This window comes from Takifugu rubripes, chromosome 15 (assembly GCF_901000725.2).
Source record: "Takifugu rubripes chromosome 15, fTakRub1.2, whole genome shotgun sequence".
Lineage (NCBI taxonomy): Eukaryota > Metazoa > Chordata > Actinopteri > Tetraodontiformes > Tetraodontidae > Takifugu > Takifugu rubripes.
The window spans coordinates 14,630,247-14,652,868 of record NC_042299.1 but is presented as its reverse complement, the minus strand read 5'-3'; the positions used below and the strand labels follow the sequence as shown (position 1 = coordinate 14,652,868).

At 46.1% G+C, this 22,622-nt stretch overlaps 3 protein-coding genes across 3 annotated transcripts; 1 reads left to right on the top strand and 2 right to left on the bottom strand.

Moving 5' to 3' along the window:
• The first annotated feature begins 97 nt into the window (after window positions 1-97).
• Window positions 98-10,607, top strand: LOC101068403 (rho GTPase-activating protein 42-like). The gene is made up of 24 exons (XM_003971301.3): window positions 98-659; window positions 2,042-2,137; window positions 2,234-2,295; window positions 3,623-3,694; window positions 4,626-4,727; window positions 4,806-4,916; window positions 5,403-5,507; window positions 5,670-5,799; window positions 5,916-6,016; window positions 6,218-6,327; window positions 6,412-6,490; window positions 6,597-6,636; window positions 6,716-6,778; window positions 6,869-6,943; window positions 7,069-7,153; window positions 7,226-7,284; window positions 7,652-7,757; window positions 7,983-8,142; window positions 8,235-8,385; window positions 8,707-9,384; window positions 9,466-9,628; window positions 9,741-9,812; window positions 9,900-9,979; window positions 10,114-10,607. The coding sequence occupies exons 1-24, from the start codon at window positions 506-508 to the stop codon at window positions 10,200-10,202; spliced, it is 2,943 nt and encodes a 980-aa protein (XP_003971350.2). The 5' UTR covers window positions 98-505; the 3' UTR covers window positions 10,203-10,607.
• A 37-nt stretch (window positions 10,608-10,644) lies between these two features.
• On the bottom strand, window positions 10,645-15,978 carry trpc6a (transient receptor potential cation channel, subfamily C, member 6a). Its single transcript, XM_011611631.2, has 14 exons — window positions 15,718-15,978; window positions 15,122-15,450; window positions 14,784-14,916; window positions 14,369-14,669; window positions 14,075-14,260; window positions 13,771-13,935; window positions 13,445-13,691; window positions 13,151-13,378; window positions 12,530-12,794; window positions 11,986-12,181; window positions 11,459-11,659; window positions 11,295-11,348; window positions 11,125-11,200; window positions 10,645-11,056 (listed from the first exon to the last, which is right to left on the bottom strand). Exons 1-14 carry the CDS (start codon window positions 15,855-15,857, stop codon window positions 10,932-10,934), a joined length of 2,646 nt encoding a protein of 881 aa, XP_011609933.2. The 5' UTR covers window positions 15,858-15,978; the 3' UTR covers window positions 10,645-10,931.
• Window positions 15,979-18,093: 2,115 nt separating this feature from the next.
• On the bottom strand, window positions 18,094-21,007 carry angptl5 (angiopoietin-like 5). The gene is made up of 8 exons (XM_011611630.2): window positions 20,608-21,007; window positions 19,860-20,031; window positions 19,624-19,727; window positions 19,446-19,539; window positions 19,221-19,324; window positions 19,009-19,129; window positions 18,674-18,859; window positions 18,094-18,484 (listed from the first exon to the last, which is right to left on the bottom strand). The coding sequence occupies exons 1-8, from the start codon at window positions 20,662-20,664 to the stop codon at window positions 18,165-18,167; spliced, it is 1,158 nt and encodes a 385-aa protein (XP_011609932.2). The 5' UTR covers window positions 20,665-21,007; the 3' UTR covers window positions 18,094-18,164.
• Between the last annotated feature and the right edge of the window lie 1,615 nt (window positions 21,008-22,622).

Below are 22,622 nucleotides of genomic sequence, written 5' to 3'. Positions count from 1 at the left end.
AAAATACCTAAAAGCATTTTCGTCTGTGTGTATTTATTATATGCACTGATTTCAGCACGCGCCAGCAGGAGTCTCCCGTTCCCATAGTAACAAGAATTCATTCACGAGCGGTACGTGGTCGGATTAGAAGTTTCGTTCAGCGTCACACGTTAAAATAGTTTTTACTCTCGATTTGTGGCGTTTTGTATTACAGGAAAAGACAATAACGTTTTGTTATAACTCTGCGTTTGGACACATCGCTTGTAAATGTTCAAAGTAGCAGCGTAGAGCTCAAAGTTTAGCCGAGCCGAATTCTTTCTGTCAGACTGCGGCGTTCGAGTGTCCGGAAGTTGTGGAGGGGAAAGAGAGAAAGGCATGAAAAAAAGAGAGCTGGGGATCCTTCTCACCACCATTCTAACAGGATTTTGACGTTTCTAAGTGGACAAACGTGTCCTCGTCCGCCTCACAAGGACTGGAAACGCACCTGAATTCATTACAATAATCGGCCGTGAAGGTTTATATTAGCATGGGGCTTCCGACGCTGGAGTTTAGTGACTCTTTCTTGGACAGTCCGGAGTTCAGGGAGCGACTACAGTGCCATGAGATCGAGTTGGAGAGGACCAACAGCTTCATTAAAGACCTCATCAAAGATGGAAACATGCTTGTGTCCGCACTCAAGAGTAAGTTTTGGACGATTGCTGTCTTTTTGTCGGGGTTAAGGTTCGTATTCCAGCAAGCGTTTGTGCATTCTGGGTCCAGATAATAGAGCAGCCAGGCCAGAAGAGAACAGAGTCCCTGTTCACCCTCCATTAAACCAGGTTATTGTGGTCATAGATTCGTAACTGTACTTTAATGTGATGATTTGGGTTAATCAGTAATCACGGTTAACCAGTAATTCCACTGTTATGTATCGTGTATTGCGTCACTTCATTTACTTTGCAGCCTTTTTGGCCTTTTAATAATATTTCCAAATAATTTTCCAGTCCCTCAGTTTGCATTTGCTGAGTGAAAGTGTAATCCTGCATCACAACGTGCCCTGAAGCTAAGATAAGTTGGTTTTGGTCATGCACTGCAGATATTTAAAGGTCAGTCCTGTTTTTGAGTTGCAAGTGGATTCAGAAAGTTTCCTCCATTATTAATTCAGATAGGAAACGTGTTTGGTGATTACGTACATGGAGAAAAAAGCAAAAGAAAGCGCACGCACACACACACAATCTGTAGTTAATCTAAGAGGAAAAGAAAAATTTGGCATCTGCACAGCTTCATGATTCTGCCATATTCCTCATATATCAGACTTTTCAGCGCTTCAGATGATTAAAGCACAAACACACCTACAAATTCCGTCTTCACATCTGGTTGACGTCAATCATGCTGGATGAGGTCACGCTCCTGAGCCGTGCTGACCTCAGGGCGAAACAAAGTGGTACAGTGACGTTGCTCTCGCTTTCATGCATTTTTTTTGTTTTTCTTTAAAAAAAAAATAATTTTGGAAACGGGAAACACAGCCAACACCTGTTACCGTCTGATACACTGTATCAGACGGTAACAAGTACAGTCTGTGATGCCAGTAATGTTTTGACGTAAGTGGACTGTTGACAGCAACAGGAAAAAAAACATATCACGTTTCCAGATTAGGACAAAAGCGTTTACCTATAGTTTGTATTTTTTTTGCTTACCTCCACACAGTTATCTGTTAAGAACTGCTTCCAAAAGACATGTTGATGCTTTTATGTTCCTTTTTTTTTAATCTGTTAATGTGCTGTATTACAATGGCTGGCGCACAGATCACACATGGGTGTGTGAGTGAAAGAAATGCAGTCCTGCAGTGCCAAAGATTCTCAAACTGTTTTATAGAAGAGGCACAAACGCTGAAGTCAAGTATGGTGCAGGGTGTGTGTTCTCTTGTTTGCATCAACCTTTGAAACCACCTCTTGAATAGACCCTCTGCTGACTTGTTCTTATAAACCAGTGTTTGTTTTGGCGTGAACTTCTGACTGTAATTTAATTTTTTTTCTTCCGCTACGATACTGAATCACGCCCTACATCTGTGCTTTCTCCCAAGGTCTTTCTATCGCTGTGCAAAGATTCTCTCAGTCTTTGCAGGAGTTCCAGTTTGAATGTATTGGAGATGCGGAGACTGACGACGAGATCAGCATTGGTGAGAGGGAGCGAGTGCCCGGCGCTCTACGCCGGCTGAAACGTTAACAATCGGATCAATCTTACGTGTAAACATTTTACTATATTGTTTTTACAGCTCAGTCCCTAAAAGAGTTCTCTCAGTTGTTGAGCACCATGGAGGAGGAGAGAAAACGACTGGTAAGAAACGTGCGTGCGTGTGTGTGCGCTCACGTGTTTAGATGATGGACAAAGAGTAAATGTCAAATGACAGATTGTTTACTACGACCCTCAAAATACCGGATTTGAATGGGATGATTCAACGCATGCTTATTTGTGGTCTGCCTATAATAAGTGAGGTCACAAACCTAAAATATTTACACATTTATATCGAAAAGATGCTTATTTTTTCATTTCACCTTCTCTGATAATAACATCATTTCAATGAGATTCACCTCGTTTCATTTCAGCACGTAAAGTGACAACGTTTGGAATCTCCCTGCATTAACGCCCTTAAACAATTACCTTTTATCTTCCTACACAAGTGTGATTCACACAGTTCTGTTGAATACTTTGGGTCAGTGGCGGTCAGTACTCCATGGTGAATCACAAAAATGTCTCAGACCCTCCGTCAACCAGTGGCCTCTGTGTGTGCGGGAGCGGATTCTGGGCCAAAAAAAGAAAACTTGCAGTGTGTAGTACTTACTTTCTCCCTTTCTCTTTCTTTCACCCTCTCTCACTCTCCCTGTCTGATTGTGTGTACATGGTCTGGTTACAGAGAACCCATGTGGAACCTATTCTGCCAATTCCCCCTTGAGACTGTTAGCAGAGCCCTGACTGCCTGGGAAAGTCCATAAAAGTGTGTGTGTGTGTGTGTGTGTGTGTGTGTGTGTGTGTTGGGGGGGGGTCGTTTTTTAATTATATGCTTTTCCTCTTCCCTACAACACTGCTGAACACACTAAACCACTAATAATGCCAAAACTGAGTGAAAGGACAATTAGGATGTGCCTACCTGTTCAAAGTGAAAGAACTATTGTGACCTGACAAGGCCCGCTTGTCTCCGAGTTTACAGTTTCACTCTGCGTAAGGTAACGTGGTGGAAAAAGGCTCTAAAGTGAAACAAAGCCACTTCTTTTCCCTTTCTCTTTAATTTGCTTACCCACAAAAACAAGAAGGGCCTATTAGATCTTCTGTGGGTTTACCAAAGGGGACTCAAATCCAATGTAAACACTAAACACTGATTACATCTTGACCTGAGTCTGGACAGACGCCGGAGTTTTTCTTACCCGTTTATGAGAACGCACCTCTGAATCAGTGCGGATTTATTTTAAATTCCTGCTTTTCTCGGAAACTTTTCCTTTTTAAGACTCCAATAATCGGACGGAAATAACATTTTAGCTGGCCGCCGCTGCTATCGTGGAACACTCACTTACAGTAGTTGCTGTTCCTTTGTATATTTTTCTTGGTGGGATATGAAACTGAGCTGCTGCGTCGTTTCGCTTTTTTTTTTTTCTTCTTCTTCTCTCAGATCCAGAATGCTGACGACGTGTTGATCTCACCACTTGAAAGGTTTCGTAAGGAGCAGATTGGAGCTGTTAAGGTACGTATGTGACTAAGTGGAATTAATCATGAATCACAAATTAAATGATCTGTTTTTTAGAGATTTAAGAAGAACTGCAGGTGGAATTAAAAATGGTTCATGTCGACCTTGCAACAATGCCAACTCAGAATCGGTTAATAAAGCAGCAGGCGGCGGCTCTGATTATCCTGCAGTCAGTGGTCACAGAATGTAATTTGGTCTGATAAAAGACGGATCACCAGCCCGTGTCAGTAGCAGGGTCATGGGAACGGACACTGGGAGGAGAGACAGGCAGCACGTCACAGAGAGACAGCCAGGCAGTGTAAACATAAAGCAAGCCTGGGGTCTGCTCGCACCAGCTGCCTCATTTTCTCCTTCAGTTTTTCCCATTTTTCCTTTTGTCCTCCAGACTGAAATAGCAGCGGAGATGGTAACGCATCCCTGCTCCAAAAACCCCCCCGACAATGGAACGTGGATGCATGTAGAATGCAGCAGGAGTGTGTGAAGAGCACGTTCACACACCGATGAGATCGGGCCGCCACAAGTCAATATGTATATTTTTAGATCTGGAGCTAATTTTAAACGGATTTTGACATTTAATTTTACAGTCATTTTTAGACCACAGCTTTTGTGCTCCGCTCTTCACTCAGATAACAGACGTTTGTAGCATTAGTGAGTTTTACATTGTTGATTCAGTGTAAATATGATGTCTGGATATTATGTATAAAGAAGGTTTTAAAGAAACTCCCACACATGATGTAAGAGAACAAACCTGATATTCCGGAATGTTCAGCCTGCATGAAAACAGAAGTAAATGATGTAAACCTCTTTTTGCACTTCATCGTATTGTAGCACATCTAGAGAACAAAATCTAGATTGCTGGACACGTTGGGATGTTCCACTGAAACAGGATGAGCTGATCTGAACTTTAAGTCAACCTTTTTTTCTTCAGGAGGGAAAGAAACAGTTTGACAAAGAGACTGAACGGTACTACTCGGTTCTGGAGAAGCATCTCAGTCTTTCATCTAAAAAGAAGGACTCACACCTACAAGAGGTAAAACACCGACTACCTCTGCGCGAAGGTTCTCAGTCATGTGTTGTTGGGTAACCTTTACAGAAACCTGTGTTGCAGGCCGACACGCAGATGAGTAAAGACAGGCAGGTCTTTTATGACGCGTCGCTGCAGTACGTCTTCAAGATCCAAGAGGTGCAGGAGAGGAAGAAGTTTGAGTTTGTGGAGCCGGTGAGAATGTTCTCTGACACTGTGCACGTTTCCTTTGAAAGCTGCTAAGATTTGGTCTTGGGTAGTCACCATCTGACTTTAGATCTCTGACTACTGAAGAGAAACACACACGCACGTGCGTTTCAGTCTGTTCTATAAACGGAGACACAGATATATGTATGCTAGATGCAGTGGCGACCACATGTGAGCATCTGGCACACACAAACACTCTGGCGAATGATAAATCTGTTTTATTGATACGTATCAGTAAAGCCCACTTCCTGTTGCCGTAACTGCACTTCCTGCATGGATATCTCTTCCGCCGACCACGACAGAAACTGTTGGAAAGTAAACAAAGGCAGCAGACAACAAGAAGATTTTGGGATTTCTCTGCTCTAGAGGCCATTTTGATTCATTTTCCAGATGAGGGTTCTTTTGAAATCCTTTGAATAAACCCTGTGGCCTCCCACTAACACTTTCCTGTGGATCTTTCCCATTGTCCTTCAGTTACTCGCCTTCCTGCAGGGTTTGTTTACATTCTACCACGAGGGCTATGAGCTGGCCAGTGAATTTGAGCCATACAAGCAACAGCTTCAGTTTAATCTGCAGAATGTAAGTATGGATATTGACCTCAAATCTTAAAGCAGAAGTCATTTCGCTTCAGCTCCGGATGCTTCTAGTATCAACTGTTTGACAGTCAATGAGAGATTTTTAAAAGATAAAAATAATCTGTATAGGATTTTTTTTTAATCGATCTTGTTACATTTGTGCCAGGCTCGGAATAATTTTGAAAGCACGCGGGCTGAGGTTGAGAGGCTAATGAGGAGGATCCGATCCGCAGAGGAAGACTTCAAAGCTCCCAGCAGTTTCACCATGGAGGGATACCTGTACATACAGGAGAAACGTGAGGCGCACGCACATCACAGTAGTAAAACAAATCAGTCGGACTCTCTTTCTGTTTTATTGAACCTCACACATGAGTGTGTTGCAGACATGAAAATGCCGTCTTGTATCTTGCAGGACCGTTGGGCAGCATCTGGACCAGATACTACTGCACGTATGAAAAAAGCTCCAAGATGTTCACAATGAGCAGCACAGAGTCCAGAGCCGCCAACAGACAGGTGAGCCGAGGCACAGATTCATCAACGAGTGGTAACATCTGAGCAGTGACCGATAATATGAACATCTGCATTCTCGAAGCTTGTTTTAACGGCGCTGCAATAAAAGCCAATTTAACGGTATTTCACACAGATGTCAGGAGGACCCAAAGATAAAGAAGTGTTGCTTAACCCGTCTTTGAAAAATACCCTCCCTGTCGACAGAACGGCGTGGTGAACGGCACCCCTGAGATGTTCAGGCTGCGCTCTTGTGTCAGAAGAAAGAGGGACTCCATCGACAAACGCTTCTGTTTTGACATCGAGGTGGTCGAGAGGTGAGACAGGAAGACAGCAGAGGGACACGTGGACACCTCTGGGCTCACGTCTGCTGACCGTTGCTCTCTGTCTGTCTCCTGCAGACATGGCGTCATCACCCTGCAGGCTCTGTCTGAGGCCAACAGGCGGCTGTGGATGGAGGCTATGGATGGAAAAGAGCCTGTATGATTATATCCACCTTTTAAGTGTATCAGCTTCAACGCACCAGCCAAACATTTCAGTCGACCTGTGTTCAAAATGGGCCCTAACAGTTTTTCTTGCTCTGCAGATTTACACGCTGCCGTCTTTGCTCAGCAAAAAAGAGGAGAGTAAGTGTTGTTATTTTCTACCACTTAGTTCATATCCTTGTCTTACAAACCTGAATCATTTGGTGCGCCTTGTTTTCAGCGTTCCTGAATGAGGCAGGACTCAACTTTGTTAAGCAGTGTATCAGCCTGATTGAGACGAGAGGTATTCCTCTTAGTACATTTGTGGTAAAATCTTCCTTGGTTGTGATTTATTCTCTCTTATTTCTCTTATTTAATTCTTGTATTTTTGAAGGCCTCACCACACCGGGACTGTACAGGACCGGAGGAGTCAACTCCAAGGTGCAGCGGTTAATGACAAGTGTGTTTGGTAAGAATTTCTAGGCTCTTCTTTCAATCAGAGCAACTTTGAGTCCGTAACAATAACTAATGAACACTGTGTTTTTAATTAATTAGTGGCTTCGTCCCAGTTATATCTTATCTACTTTCCTGCAGCATCCACAGCCCCAGCTGACCTGCATCTGGATGCAGACGCCTGGGACAACAAGACCATCACTAGTGGTCTAAAAGATTATTTTAGGTCACATAAAGCACAGTGTTGATATTTTCAATAAAGCCTCTTCTGACTGATGAATTTACTTGATTTTTACAGATGTCTGGCAGAACCTGTACTGACCTACAGACTGCATAAAGAGTTCCTCAAAGCAGCAAGTGAGAACCCTGAACGCCTCGTTCTAAACACAGCTGCAAGCTGGCCTGTCTGTGTTTCTAGACCTGTAACCTAAAAGTGGAATATCGCCACCTAACACATCATAAGTCTCCATAGCATCAGGTCCTCCACCAGGTCCAGGACATAACATTTGATTAGACTTATTTCTGCATGCTTCACAAGAGTTAATAGTGAAAAGATCTATCAGCAGTTAGCAGCCAAGTCCTCATACTTTCAGGAAAATGTCAATTTGTCTGTTTCTTTGTTTCTTTGTTTTAAATTTGAGACATTTCACATGCAAATGTCTGTAAATGGTTTGGCTGTTTGAACTGTCTTGTCTCATTCGTCTTCTGTCTTTTCCGTTCTCAGAGTACGATGACCAGAAGTACAGAGTGAGGGCCATTCATGCTCTTGTACACAAACTCCCAGAAAAAAACAGAGCACTACTGGACCTCCTAACCAACCACCTCTACAAGTATGCTCATACTGACACACGCTGTCTGGGTTAAACAAAGCTTTCTGGATCTGATTATTCTATTAGAAATAGTTGTTTTTGACAGCTTTGAAGCAGATTTCATACGCCCACATCACACATCACTGTGATTTAAATTATTTTAATGTGATTGTTAGTGTATGTTTCCGTGGTTTCGCTGTTTTAGAGTTTACTTAAAGACCTACTTTTTTTTCCTCGGTTGTTCAGGGTGTCGAGTAACTGCAGCCAGAATCTGATGACCGTCTCCAACTTGGGGATGATCTTTGGCCCCACACTGATGAGGTCACAGGAGGAGACCGTGGCCGCCATGATGAACATCAAGTTTCAGAACATTGTGGTTGAAATTATCATTGAAAACCATCACAAGGTACTGTTACCAATATCCAAACACGTAAAAAAACCATCCATAAACGCGCTGCACACACTCTCGCTGGACATGTCTCGTGCACATTTGGACAGATATTTGGCGAGGCTCCAGACTTGTCGCTGCCGCTTCCTCAAGCTCCGTCATCTCGGTCGACCCCTCGGAGAAATAAGGCCATCTGCCTGTCGTCTGGAAAGAGGAGGGCCCGTCTTTACCCTCCTGCATTGTGCCTCGCAGACAATGACAGTAAGATTGCTTTAAAACCTTTCAGGATTATTATTATATGTGTCTTTCAGAAGGTGTTGTGTTTGGATCAGGTTGAAACTTACCCGGCGCTGCTCATCTGTGCTATTTTCTCTGACTTTGATATCCGAGGGACACGGTGACTCAGGAAGTCCCTGAGTTAGGGACAAACATTCACTTCCCACATGTCAGAGTGAAGGTCACTGTCAAATAGTCTTCTTGAGTATTATCACGCTGGTTCTGGCCATTGATCTATCTAGTTAGCAGATTTTCCTGTGATCCTTGAGATCCCCTGATCTTCTATGTTTCCGTGTCTTCCTGCAGGTGACACGTACAGTAGCAGCCCGGAGACAACCCCTATGGGCAGCCGGGAGTCTCTGTCCTCCCACTCCTCTGAAAAGAATGGACAGACTGTCCTCTCGTCTCCTCCATCCTCTCCCACCACAGAGGCTAGCGTGTCCTCCGCAGCAAAGGCGTCTCCTCCGGTCGCTCCCTCCCAAGGCTGCTCAAACGGGGGCGATCAAAAAGACACCGGTGCCTCCCCTCACCTCGAGACGTCCTCTTCCTGGACTTCCTCCCAGCTCACTTCGACCCAGCAGACTTCCTCTGTGTCCTCCTCCATGTCCTCTTTACTGTCCACAGAGAGGACCTTGTCTGCCAAAGGAAACTCAGACGCCTCTTTGTCCTCAGTAAAAGAATCCAGGGTTCCATCAGGAGCCTCATCCGTTGCCTCCACCCTGTGCTCTTCAATGGAGCACGTCTCCTCTCTCAGGGAGGGTCGACGCATCCAGAGAGGATCCTCTGTCTCCTCTCTGAAGAGCAACTATTCAGCAGACCAAAAAAATTCCTCTGGAACTGAACCCAGAGTGACAGATTCAGCTTCTCCTCAACGACCACGAAAGTTGTACAGAACTGCCTCCTCTTCATCCTCCTCCTCCTCTTCCCTTTTTACCTACCAGCTTTCTACTTCGTCCTCTCTGACATCGCTGCACATCTCTGAAGGTACAAACCTGATAACAGGGAGGAAAACTTGAAAACTTTTTTTTTTGGATTTGGTTCTCATTTTGTTTCGTTGTGTTGCAGATTACAAAAGCTGTCACGGATCGGTACAGAGCCTCATGTCACTGAACCAACGAGAGGGGGGACACCCACGTAAAATCTCACACATGCGCTCTGGCTCTGATCTGATCACAAAGCACTCTACAGCTGAAGGATCCAGCAACGGTTACCAGAAGCCTGAATCCTTGTGAGCATGGCTAATGTTGCTAATCTCAGATGTCACCGTGCTGTAATCTTGGGCCTCAGCCTCAACAAGTTATCCCCGAGAAGGCGTTCAGGCTCCTGCTTGTGTGTTTCAGATTATCGGTTGGACTACCACAGCGTGAGAGCTCAGTGTTCTCCTCAGCCCTGGACATATGCTCCTCAGGAAGGTTTGTTGGTTTTTAGATTGTTTGCAGCATGACCAGGCTAAAAATATTCTTTAAAGGTCCCTCAGCTCACAGGTTCTTTTCCCACAGGGACGCTAAAGCTCTTTACTCCTGTGAAGCAGAGCACAGCCATGAGCTCAGTTTTCCACAGGGGGCGCTGTTCTCGAATGGTAAGAAAGCACGTTTTGCCTGAAATTCATTGTAGAAGCAATTTATTATTTCTCAAACACCGTTCTGTATGAAAACTGAGCGCACGTTAATAAATGAGTAAATACTAAGTAGATGTCTCCTGGTTTGTCTTCAGTGTATCCTTCTGTGGAACCAGGGTGGCTCCAGGCGACGTACAATGGCAAGACTGGCCTGATACCTGAAAACTACATCACATACTTATGACAGAGCTGCTGGTGTGTTATCTCTGGGTAATCGAGATGTAACATAAGGGATCAGCAGTCGAACAACAGCAACAATGATCACTTAACAATAGACTGGATATAGATGATGCTTGGTCTGTATTTATATCCAAAAATATGCAACCGATGTTATTAATCTTCTTAGGATTCAGTAGCTGTTCATATCTGACTGTAGTCGCATGTCTATGGATTAAAAAAACACACTCCTCTTTTGTTCAGCTCTATGAATGAATTAAAAGTCTGTAAATATAAATATTAACAATATTTTTTTCAATCAGTGTTTGTAATTTATCTTTGTGAATAATAATGAACAAGCGGTCCAAAAGTGAATCTTTAAATAACATTTTTTCTATTTACATTTCCTTAAATAAATGCTTTCCCAACAAAATGCGACACTAGTATTTCTTTTTTTTTTTTTTGGAAAGTACTTTTGAAGCTACTAAACTGCCCTGATCATACCTCGAGGTAATCATGAAATGGATACACAAACTCAGTATTACATTTATATTACACCAATGATACAAAAAGGTACAATCAAAATCAATGTGTTCCTAGTTAATGCAGTAATAGACTTTAGCCCAGAGATCATTAATGACAACATGAGTAAGTCTTAGCTAATGTTTATTTCTGCATTAACTGAGGTTTTGTCATTGTAACGTGATGTGATCTGTATCTAATATGCTATTTAATAGAAAACAGGCCCCTTTGGAGCTCAGGCGGTTCTGATCCCTCCCATCCTCCTCAGCAGGCCGTCCAGCGTCTCCATGTTCTGCGCCTTCTCCTCCAGCAGCTCGTATCTCAGGCTGGAGATGTCTTGTTTGATCTCCTTCAGCTCACCTGGAGAGAAACAGGCAAGTTGGTGAAAGAGCCTTTGCAACAAGTTTGGTTTCACCGTTGAATCTTACCTTCAGTGATCTCATCACTTTCTCTGTCCGCCTGCGCTTTGATGATGTAGCGCTTTATCAGGCGCTTCATGATCTTCTGTAATCAGTGATGAGGAAAAAGTGTTTTGTTTTTTAATTATGGGTAACGTTAGACTGAGACATCTCAGAGACCCTCAGGTGTGTCTATGTACCTGATATCTGCTCGCAGTGTTTGATGCGCCGTAAGAACCAGAATTATCTCCAAGCTGGAAGATAAAACTCATCAAAGTTAATGATTCAACACGATGGAAGGCTGTGATGCAGCGGTGAAACCACTGGGAGGTGCTCAGCCTCCAAAACTCGGCCAGTTTAGTACCTGGTTGAGTTGAGTGCCAGTTTTCTCCTCACTGTGTCCCCGCACCAACCGCAGAATCTGGGCCCTGATACAAGTAGCCAGCCCCAGCATGGATTTAGGACTGGGGATGAGGTTGAAGGGCACGGGGAGAGTCCTCCCCTCCTCAAAGTAGGAGAACCAGAGTTTGGCTCGAGCAAACTTCCACTCAACATCAGCGTCATCCTAAACAACACATAAAATAAATGGATTTTGGAAGAAAGCGCCACCAGCTAATCACAACCGCTGCCTAGTTTATCATATTTATGCTCAATTTGAGGCCAAAATGTTCAATCTTAAACATCACCGCAACTGACAACAGGGTTGGGCTAAAATTGTCCTTATTAGCGGTTCAAAGAACAAATGTCCCTAAAAAATGTAGCGTACATGACTCCGATTGCAGATCTACAACTAGATGCACAGCAACACAGTAAAAACTGGAGTTTTGAATAAAGAATGCAGCATGTGAGCATGTCAGTGGCATCTGGGCGATCCACAAATTGATGACGAACCTCAATCTCCTGGAAGGAACTGTTAATCATGGCGATGAGCATGTTGAGGAGCACTATCACCATGGTAACGTTGTACACCCCGTACAGCACGTAACCAGTGTTCTCAATGAATTTGTGTCCGTTGTTGACGACAACAGACCTGACCTCGGAGAGACCAAATATAGCCCAGAACAGCGTCTTGAAGCTCTCCTCCAGGCTGCACAGATGCACAGGGAAGCAAGCGAAATGAGACAAGAGGGAAGTTATTCTGGATATCAAACAAACTGTTCATCATCACGAGGGAGACATTAAAGATTCTGTCAGAGAAAATGAGCAGAAGACAAGACTGTTTTTTTAAGACTGCTGTTAAACCCGCTGTTTGGATTACTGATATATTTTTAGATTTATTTCCAGGCTTTCAGGCAAATACTGAGACCTCCTCCATTCGCATAAAAAATTTCGACTGATAAACTGTCCAGCGCGGTGCTACAGGATTCACACGGTGCGTTTAGGGTCCGCGCCGTGTTCAAAGTCATCTCGGACTGCGTAAAACTGAAAACCTCACGTGGTGAAGGCGTCGTTCTGCTTGGCGCCCAGGTAATACGAGTACAAGTTGAACATGCCGATCATGAACGCCAGAAAGACCATGAGGAAGATGACCATGAACTTGAAGATGTCCTTGACGGTCCTGCCTAAAGAGATCTGCAGGGGGCCGAAGCTCTCGTTGGCCGGGAGAATGTAGGCGATCCGAGAGAAGCTCAGCACCACGGCGACCGCGTACAGACCCTCCGAGACCAGCTGGGGATCTGATGGCAGCCAGTCGATGCGTGCTAGACAGGATGAATAAATAAATGTACATATTAGGCTCCTAGCCTTTGTACCTATAGCAATACCTATATAGTACCTATAATTGACTGATGCTGTTATTTTCATAATTCGAGGCGTTCAGGGATGTTTATTACAGAGTTCCAGTGTATTGATGGTCAACAGAGTTTGTCTGGGAACAGGTTCAACAACTGGGCGACAGTGACATTGGACAGTGATGAGCGTGCATGGTGTCAAGGAGCACAAACATTTTGGGATTTACTCGCCAAAGGAATTTGAAAACACTTTTGACAGATGGGCCACACACACACTCGCACCCATACACACACACACAGAAAGAGAGAAAGAAACACATTTTCACCTAGTGTTAAGTAGAGAATCTCCGGAGGGAGGGTCACATTAATCAGTGTTGTATAGTGTGTGTATACAAAGGTCTGGGCCGACTCCACGTGTCTCAGAATGGAGAAGCGGCAGCTGAAGGAGGCGAGGAAGATGGCCAGCATCCCAAAATCCAGGAAGTTCCAAGGTTCCAGCAGGTACTCCCCAAGCCCTTGACTCCATATCTCCTTCACCTCAGACCAGATCATACCTGATGAGAGACGCGGGGGTCAAACGGCAGGGTCCACGAGGTGTTTTCTCTCATCGGCTTGCTCACCGATGATCCATGAAATGATGAGGATCTCCATCCACGTGAAGGGCGTCGTGGTCATGCGGTAGAGGAGCAGGGGGTCCGGCTGGGGTCCTCCTGCCTGCTGATGGTAGTGGCGATGGGTCATGTTGGCCAGGAGGGTTGTCCCGGCGAAGCGGTCGGCAGCGTTCAGGATCAAAAGTCCCAGGAAGATCGTGAAGGACGAGGCGTGGGCCACAAACTTCATGAAGGGGCTGCGCATGATCCTCCCCACCTGTGCAAGAGCAGAAAGCGTCCCGTGAGGATTTACAGGGTGCGTGTGGGAGGCAAGCAGGAGGGTAACTGCTACACACTCTGCTGCACGGAGTGATCCAATAGGCCAGAGCCAGGCCCGGCAGTCCGATGGCCACCGCCATCACCACCAGCAGCTTGACCGCCGTGGTTTGTTGTCTCAGACCCGGCAGGTTTTCATACCAGATACTCAGCAGCTGCTGCTGGCAGTTGGGGTGAGCCACAAACTGAGGGAGCGGGGACAGAGACAGGAACAGGACAGAGACAGGAACAGGACAGAGACAGGAACAGGACAGAGACAGGAACAGGACAGCGGCGTCAGACTCCTGCTCATTCTCAAGGTTGTGCTACAACTGTTCGTCTGACCTTTTTGAGTTCGTACTTGATGGCTAATTTAAGACGTGTGAGCGAGGGGCGCCCCGGCAGATTATAGGTGTCATCAGTGTCGGTTTCCCCGCTCATGATGGCCTCTACCTCCTCGGTGCTGCGACACAGGTCCAGCAGACCCACCACGTAGTCCTTACACTGGCTCGACAGGCAGCAGTATTCGTTCTGTGGACCCAGTGACGTTAGAATAAGACTTGCGGATGCCGGCGCCATCTAGGGGCCAAATGTTGGGTCAGAAATGGTTGAAAATCATAATAATGATAATGCTGACACCTTAAATTCTTTCTCAATGTCAGCCAGCACGGCCAGTTCGTTGCTGAGCTCCAGGGCGGCCAGCACCGGGTCCTCGTTGGACAGGGAGAGGTAGGCGGGACTGGCGAGTCCTCGGTAGGCATTTATCCTCGATCGTGAGTGGCTGAAGGAGTCGTACTGCTGTTGATAGTTGCAGGAGTCGCAGCCGCAGAAGTAATCATGAGGATGGTCGATGCGAGCCCCTTTGCTCAGCAGCGTGTGGACGATCTCGTATTCCTGGCAGTGCGCGGCGAGGATCAGGGGGGTGACGTCGTGAGAGAACCTGGGACACAGAACTCAGATTCAGAGGCTTTCATAGATCTTTTAACGATCTGTGACTGGATCACCAAGGGGCGACAGAACTTTCAAATCACACGTTCTTATAAATCTGTCTGACCTCGTCCCGTCCTCATCATAGGCGTAAAAGTCGTCCAACATGTCTGCTTGAGCGGGGCTCGCCGTGAGACGACGGGCGTCTCTGAAGGCTGGGTGAGACAACAGGGCTTCTGTGATGCGAATATACCCTTTACCTGCAACACACACACACACACACACACACACACAGAGTACACATTTTGATGATTGCCTCCCAGAATGCACTGCATGACCTCATTTGTATCGTAACGTCCTCGCTGGGCCGACAAAGCTGACAAGCACGAGGTTGTTGGTCTCTGTCCCTCTCGGGATCACTACAATCTAATAACCTGATGATTAATAACCGTGGTTCATTCTTACTGATGGCTAAGAGCAGGGCGTCGCCCACTCTGGCCAGGTCCGCCCGCCCCAGCAGCAGCTCCGTCACCTCCAGGTGCTCGTTGGCCACGGCCAACTGCAGGGCGTTCTGGCCCATGTAATCCACCGCGTTGATGTTCAGGTTGGGCACGTGCAGCAGCATGCGCCGCACCTCCGGTATGTTGCCGTACTCGGCCGCCTCCAGGAAACGCTGCTCCACCTCTGACAGGCTGTAGGAAGGAGCCGAGAACATGTAGGCCGGGCCGCGGAGGGCCTGGCGTCGTTTAACAGCGCACAGGCGAGCCAGGAGCTGTCTGTCAGAGCTGCTGTTTCTGCCAGAGATGGGAACCATAAGCACAAGGAATTTCATCTTCCCTCAACGTAAAGAGGAGCACAATAACCCTTTAGGAAAAAGTCGTCTCTCTACACTGATTTCGTTATTTAAAAACAATCATTTCTGTTCCAAAGTCACCTGTAACATGAGGTGACCTGCAATGCTCGACTGAAATTGTCATTTTTTACACTCATTTCATTGTTCGACAGAAACACTTTTTAATCTTCTTGCTTTCTTTATCTCTGCTCAGGTAAGAGGGACCTACCCAAGGCATCGTCCAGAGCAACAGTTCTCCTCTCCAAAGTCGTTACACATCAGCAGGTTGTCACGGCTGCGGGCTCTCGGGCTGTCGCTGTAACCCGCTGGCGGTCTGTTACTGTGACCCGCTGGCGGTCTGTGGTTCATCCTGGAGGCGAGGATATCTTCGGTGGACTGTCTGCTCCAGGCCCTTATGAGCCAGCAATCAAGTCTCTCTCTGTCTCGCTGTCCCTCTCCGTCCCTCTCTCGCTCTCTCTCTCTCTCTCTCCTTGAGAAAGAATGCATGCTCGGCCCTCTCATTGCTTTTACGTACAAGACACAGTGAACTTTACAGATGTGGAGGGCAGCGCTGTGTTATGACTGAACACACAGAAGACTCGTAGCGGTTAACGTCTCCAGACATGGCGACTTTTTTATTGCAGTTGACCGTGGAGCCTGGAGACGGTGATACGGTGTATCGAGGATGATGAGCAGGAGCAGGGACAGCCTTTAAAGACCCGCCAACGGTTTTCATACTCAACGGTGCATTTCCATTTAAAAACATGTTCGTGCACATGAGTGTGAGTGTGTGTGTGTGTGTGTGTGTGTGTGTGTGTGCGTGTGTGTGTGTGTGTGTGTGTGTGTGCGTGTGCGTGTGTGTGTGTGAGGAATAACTGATCGTTGATGAACAGCAGATGAGATTCCTCGGGGTTTGAATTCCCAGTGGACTTTGCTTCCTGTGCGCTCCCACTCACCGACGAGGACCGTATAGTGTGGGAAAACTACTTCCCATTTTACACATGCACGGATGCCTACACACACACTCACACGCGTACACATCTGTACTTCTATCTTTATTAGGACTTTGATTGACATAATATGATGCCCTGTCCCTAAGCCCCTTTAACCCTCAAACAGACCGTTGAAGATACGAGAACCAGCCAAAATTTCACCAATTTCCTAAAATGTCCATTATGTCTCCTGGTTCTCACTAGTATGTAAAAGAACACACACAGACACACTCGCATCGCGTTGTTCGTTGATTGTGCTGATTTGAAACATTCAGATATCTGATAAAGCGTCCGTCTTTGATGTGAAGCCGTGGTGGGAAAAATGGCCTTTTAAGGCCGTGATCCTAAGGAAAAGTCCGTTTGGACACTTGTGATGTAAGAGCCGCACATTTTATGGGAAGGATGGCAAAGTGAAGGGGTATAAACTCTGACAAATGTCATTGGTGGAGTTTTTGTTAAACATTCTTGCTCAGAGCAGAGCAGAACAAACCTCCGCGTGTAAACACTGTCATCTCCAACATACACACTCTTATTTGGGGTGGGGGTGGGGATGAGCACCTTGATAGGCCTTTTCTGAGTGTGTGGGTGGATTCCCTACTGACAGGCGCACGTCGGACCACACAGAGAGCCAGTTCCTACATTGTTATCATCCCCATCGGTGATATGAAAGCACACAAAGGTGGGAGCTCTCCCCCTGTGGGGATTTTAGCCGGAGCAATAGCTGGATCTCAACCTGGAATGTTAGAAAAACAATATTTGGATGTACTACAGCGATTTTATAATTCCTGCCTGATAACCAAGGGTGGGAGTAAGTATGATTTTATGTCTTGGATCTCACCCCTGAATAAATGTACGCATACCGAGTGTACATAAAATTACAGTGTTTTTGGCTAATTTGGGTTACAGACTTGTTTTATGTTGATGTGTTTTTGGTTTTTTGAATGTAAAAACCCAGAACCCCCCCCCCCCACACACACACACACACACACACACACACAGCATAGAATTAAGGACTAGAACAATAGGAAAGTTGGAGTTATGAGCCATTCTCCTAAACGTGGAATTTAAAATGTCAGCGTTTTTTCCAGAAAGCGCTGAGATGTGAGCGCGTCAGTCTCTCGAGAGCTTTAATGGAAACATTTTAAGTCACTTTTGTAGCTGTGCTGCGCACGGCAGTTATTTTAGTACCAGAGCAAAGCCGCAGAGATGAGTCCAGATTTCAAGCGCACGTGCGTTTGTTTACTTCACGTTCACTAAAGGTTTAGGAGATTTCTCTAGTTGTGATGCTCCATCTTTAAGCTTGATCGTGAAGCTCCCTGAAGATAAGAACAATTTAAATTATAATTATAATTTTCTGTTGTATTCTTTACTTAGGAGGAGCAATGAATATAAAACAAAAGTACGCACTTTTGCATGATGTGTATATTAAAATTAAACACTGATCACTTGTCGTTCTCTCCTGCTATTAGTTATTTTATGTGCACATTTTGGTTTGGAAAATGGTTCGACAATTTGCAACAACACCAATCAAATCAGGGTTTTTCTCTCACACATTTTGCTTTGAACTCTTTCATGTTTGCCTTTTATTTCTGCATATAAAGAATCACCAGCTCTTTGATTCAATCTCTCTTTATTGAAAAGCAGAAGTTCTCCAGTTTGTTTGGTTTCTTTTTGCCGCTCTGTGTCAGTTATTGGTCACAATCCTCCTGATCTTCATGGTGACAGACTTGATGACGTGCGGGATGCCGTTCCGCCGCCACGTGTCCCACAGGATGCGTGTTCTGGGCGTCTGGTTGTGCTCCGTGTCCTCGGGGGAGCTGTTGAGGTTGGCCAGGCCGCACCGGTTGAACCACCAGCCCGTCTGGTTGTGCAGACTGCTGCAGCTTTCCACGGTGCGGTTGTGGATGAAGCAGGAAGGGTTACAGCCGTCGCTGTCCACGTCCAGGGCGCTGAACGGCGCCGTGTCCTGGTTCTGCTCCTGCTCGTAGCCGCGGAAGGCGTCGCCTGTTCAAGCAAACACACGTTCCCACCGTGTGAGATTATTATGTGGGTGAATCCAGGCCGATCGTGTTTGTAGTCCCATGAAAGCGGAGAAGCTGCTGACTCGAATGATACCAAACATTCTATGGACTACAATACCCAGCGGATACAGAGTGTTTCTGAAGGACTCGGAGTTTAAAGGTGAACTGTTACCGGCGCTGCCTGCGTATCTGCCCAGGTGGATACTGAAGAACTCGGTTTCGTTGTCCAGGTGGAAATCGTCATATGACGCATAAGAGGTGGCGTCGTCGGCGGAGACCAGAGCCACGTGGAGTTGGAAACGCGCGTCTTTCTGGTTCACGATGTGAAACAACTTCTTCAGACCTAACCAGTGTTCTCCTGTAAACCAGGTTAGAAATGAACAATTTAAAAAACAGTCACAAGAAACTCCACAGTGACGGGGTCGCCCTTCAAACTGAGGGCACGTTTTAGCCCTAAAGCTACAGGTCTCAAGGTCAATGCCCTTGACCTTTCCGCTGCTTCACAACCTGCGAGGTTCCCGAATCCGTCGGCGTAATCAGCCCAAGGCCGTTTGAAGTCCGTCAGTCCGTCCGCCCTCCGCTGCATCACCGTCCACCCGCCCCCCATGTAGTCCATCTCACAGAAAACCTGCCAGCACATTGGACCAGTTGGACACATCTGGACCAGTTGGACACATCCGCTTCGTGACCCGATGGCGCCGACTGACTGGAGCACAAACCTCAAACGAAGAGTCTGTGTTCTCTGGGTGGATGATGTAAATGCCGCTGGGGATCTTGGGGACGACCCACATCAGGTTATCCTTAATGTCGCTGCAGTCGCGCCCTGATCCAAGCACACACACGTCCATTTTGAATTTGGATATTTAGAAGATCAACTGCCTGAATCGTGGTAGGAGCTCAGACACAGGAGTCCAAGGTAGAAGTTTATGGGCTGGATGCGTTACCATGGGAGGGCACCGGTTTAATGGAGAACATCTCAGTGTTGCTCCTCCGAACCTCAGAGCTCAGCGTCTGCACCTTGGTCATCAGTTCTGTTACCTGAAAACAGGACGCTGCTGTATGTTCCAATCGGCTGCTTTCAACCTCTGTTGCCAAGGCGACCGGCAGCGGATCACTCCTTACCTGACTGCTGAGGATGTCCAAGGCTCTCTGCTGCTCCTCCATCACGTTGCTGATAAGCTTCCTGGTGCTGCGGCCAAACACCAAGAGAGACTGTTGCAGCTGGGCTGCACACACACACACGCACACACACACACACACACACACACACACACACACACACACACACACACACGCACACAATCAGAAAAAATAAGCATGACATTCAGAACGAGGCTACACGGGGAAGCGAATTTTACCACAGATGGAATGTTTTTCATCTTGCAGGATTTTGATGGTGATGTCACACGGAATGGCGCAGGTGTCCCGACCTTTGACCCCTGCTGAACGTTTCGGGTCTACGGCCGGTGCATCGGAGAGTTGCTCCTCGGCTTCTGCTGATTGGTTGAAAAGTTTGCCATTTTCTGTGACCTAGTAATGAACAGGAACTCTCAGTAAGACCTAAATCTGCTCCAATCTGTCCACCCTGACTCCACATTCAACAGCTAGATCAGGTATCAGCACAATTTCCTGCTGGACGACTCTACAAACGCTCATATCCGTCAGTTTGTAAAACCCACCACCTACATAGGCGCACGGTGTCCACTCAGGTCTGTCGTCCAGGTCTAGTTCTGGGCCAGTGAGGACGTTAACTCTGCTGTTCTCTCCACAAAAGTAACACATTTCACTGATTTAACTGGACTGATGCATTTTTAAACCACTGCTGAAGGTTAAGTAACAAACTCAGCTCTGAACTATCACAAAAAGAACTACAACCACCCGGTTTGTATGAAACTGGTGAGAAACAAAAGAAGTCCAGAATGCTACCTGAACCATCAGAGCAGCCCGATTGCATCAGCAGGTTCTGAAGCAGCTGATTAACATCTGATATTGGTTTATTTCTGTAGACGTGAAACACTTCCGAAAACGCCTTAAACCCCTGATTTTAAGGCACTAAAGTGACTAATCTGAACGGAGCTGAGGAGCGTGACGGCGGCTCATACGTACTGAGGAGTGCAGCAGCCGGGGCAGCAGCAGCAGGAGGACGGCTGTTGTCCACATCATCTCGGGGTCGTCTCCTTGTGAGCCGTCTCCAGAGGAGTCGGGGGGCTGAGCTCCGTCACCGGCAGCCACTCCTTCGCTCCTGCTTCATTTTTCCACACAGTCGGCTCTTTTCTCTCATCCTGTCTGCATCTTCATCATCGTCTCGTTTCCCCTCCGAACCTCCCCTGGTCTCTGTCCTCCCAGCGCCTGTCTGCCACCTTCACATGTTCCTGGTCAGTGGCCTTAAAGACTGGACGTGTTTCTGATGAGCAGTTGACTGATTCCAGATTTATTTTCAGGTTTACAGGTTGTATCCTGCCGCCAGTATGGAAACAGATGTCAGGATGTAAACAGGGAGCTGGGTTAAATGTATAAAACTGGTGCCTTTGACTCGGAGCAGCGGCTGAGGGTTGTCGGGACAGCAGGGAGCCTCCTGCGCTCATATTTTCCTCCACTATATCCCTGACAACTGACTCACACATCTAAAAGCAGCTCCCCGCAGGTTCAGACCAATTACCCCTCTTAACTGGCCAGTCAAGCAGTCAGAAAGTGAAAAGCGATAAAGGGCAATGGCACATTCCAGGAGGGCTCCAGCTGGAGCCGGCCGGGTTGTTTTACATCCCAGGAAAACCTTTTTTTTTTTTCCTCTGAGAGCTATAGAAAAGATTTGCTGTTGTTCTGAACTTGTGTGCATTTACAGCCACGGTCAGCAGGAGGAATGTGGAAGGCTTGCGGGGCCCCCACATACATCCTTTACACTCTTGTAAAGCAGTCCCTGCGTGTGAGGAACACCTCCGATCACCTCGTGAAAATTCAGGGTCTGTTGTGGAAGATCACTTCAAATCTCTCATCAAACATTGAACAAAGTTGGTTTTTACAGTCTATAACATGATCTTGGAAATCTTTTGAAATCCTGCATTTAGATGCAGCTCTGCCTTGTTTCTACAGCCGCACAAAACTTTAATAATACTTAATATCGGCTTTACTGTGTAGTTTATAGGGGATATTAATTTATTTTGGGCCTTGGCTGACACCGTAGTTTCTCAGCCGCTTATGAAAGGGCTGGGGGGGGGGGTGTCGGTACCTGCAGTCTGTATTCTCGCCACTTGAGGTCAGCAAATGCCACACAGCGGACCTTTGAGAGAACAGAAGGTCTAGTTTTTAGATGGAAGATTGTGAATTTATAATTTTTTAAGGTGAACACATGCGAGAAAGTGAATATGGCTGCAGTCTATTTATAAGATCTCCGAGGGAAGATGTTGCTCGGACGTGACGGCGATAAAAGCTGCACTTCCTTCAAGGCTTCACTCTTGGCTGGAAAAAATAACATGGCGTGCGGCTGAAATCCCAATAAATAAAAAGGTTTAACACAGGAAAAGCAGCACCGGGGCAATCTGGAAATCCAACCGCAGGCCCATTTACGATGTCGATTCTAGTTTTTTCTGCTTGTTTGTTTGTTTGAGCGGTTGGAAAGGTTAAATGAAAACAACGAAGAAAATACCCATTTTTAAAATAGCACTTTCAGAATTCATTTGAGTTGGCTCAAACCCGCAAACCTCACAATGATCCCGTCTGTGGTGTTGTTGATATTTGTTTTCTCAAGAGGAAAATAAAATAACTTGTAGAAATAGAATGTTGCAGCTGTAACGACGTGGTGGCGCCACCTCGTGTCAAAAAGTGGCCATTACACCACGGACGTGTCCGCGTTAACGATCTCAATTAAATGAGAATTAATTTTGACTTTATCGACGTTGTAGATAAAATAAATGCATACAAATGTATGTAAAGACTGGGTATACTTGTTTGGATGATGTAATCAATGAAATCATGAACTACTTTTGAAAACAACTATATGAGGCATTAAAACAAGTTAATACTGGGTTAGTAATGGTTTCGGATTTGTATCTTTTGTAACAGCCAAAGGACCACAAGCTCATACCATAAAAAACATTTAGTCTTTATTTAAGATTAGATTTTTA

Bases quoted from the DNA above. Each gene is read 5' to 3' on its own strand.
- angptl5 (XM_011611630.2), bottom strand. From the start codon at position 20,664: ATGATGTGGACAACAGCCGTCCTCCTGCTGCTGCTGCCCCGGCTGCTG. The intron at 18,860-19,008 runs GTTGTGAAGCAG...CCTGGTTTACAG, and splicing joins CGGATTCGGGAACCTCGCAG to GAGAACACTGGTTAGGTCTG. The intron at 18,485-18,673 runs GTAACAGTTCAC...TTGCTTGAACAG, and splicing joins CAGATACGCAGGCAGCGCCG to GCGACGCCTTCCGCGGCTAC.
- LOC101068403 (XM_003971301.3), top strand. From the start codon at position 506: ATGGGGCTTCCGACGCTGGAGTTTAGTGACTCTTTCTTGGACAGTCCG. The intron at 4,728-4,805 runs GTAAAACACCGA...CCTGTGTTGCAG, and splicing joins AGGACTCACACCTACAAGAG to GCCGACACGCAGATGAGTAA. The intron at 7,758-7,982 runs GTATGCTCATAC...TCGGTTGTTCAG, and splicing joins CTAACCAACCACCTCTACAA to GGTGTCGAGTAACTGCAGCC.
- trpc6a (XM_011611631.2), bottom strand. From the start codon at position 15,857: ATGAACCACAGACCGCCAGCGGGTCACAGTAACAGACCGCCAGCGGGT. The intron at 14,261-14,368 runs GTGTCAGCATTA...CTGGGTCCACAG, and splicing joins ACATTGAGAAAGAATTTAAG to AACGAATACTGCTGCCTGTC. The intron at 11,201-11,294 runs GTACATAGACAC...CACTGATTACAG, and splicing joins ACACTGCGAGCAGATATCAG to AAGATCATGAAGCGCCTGAT.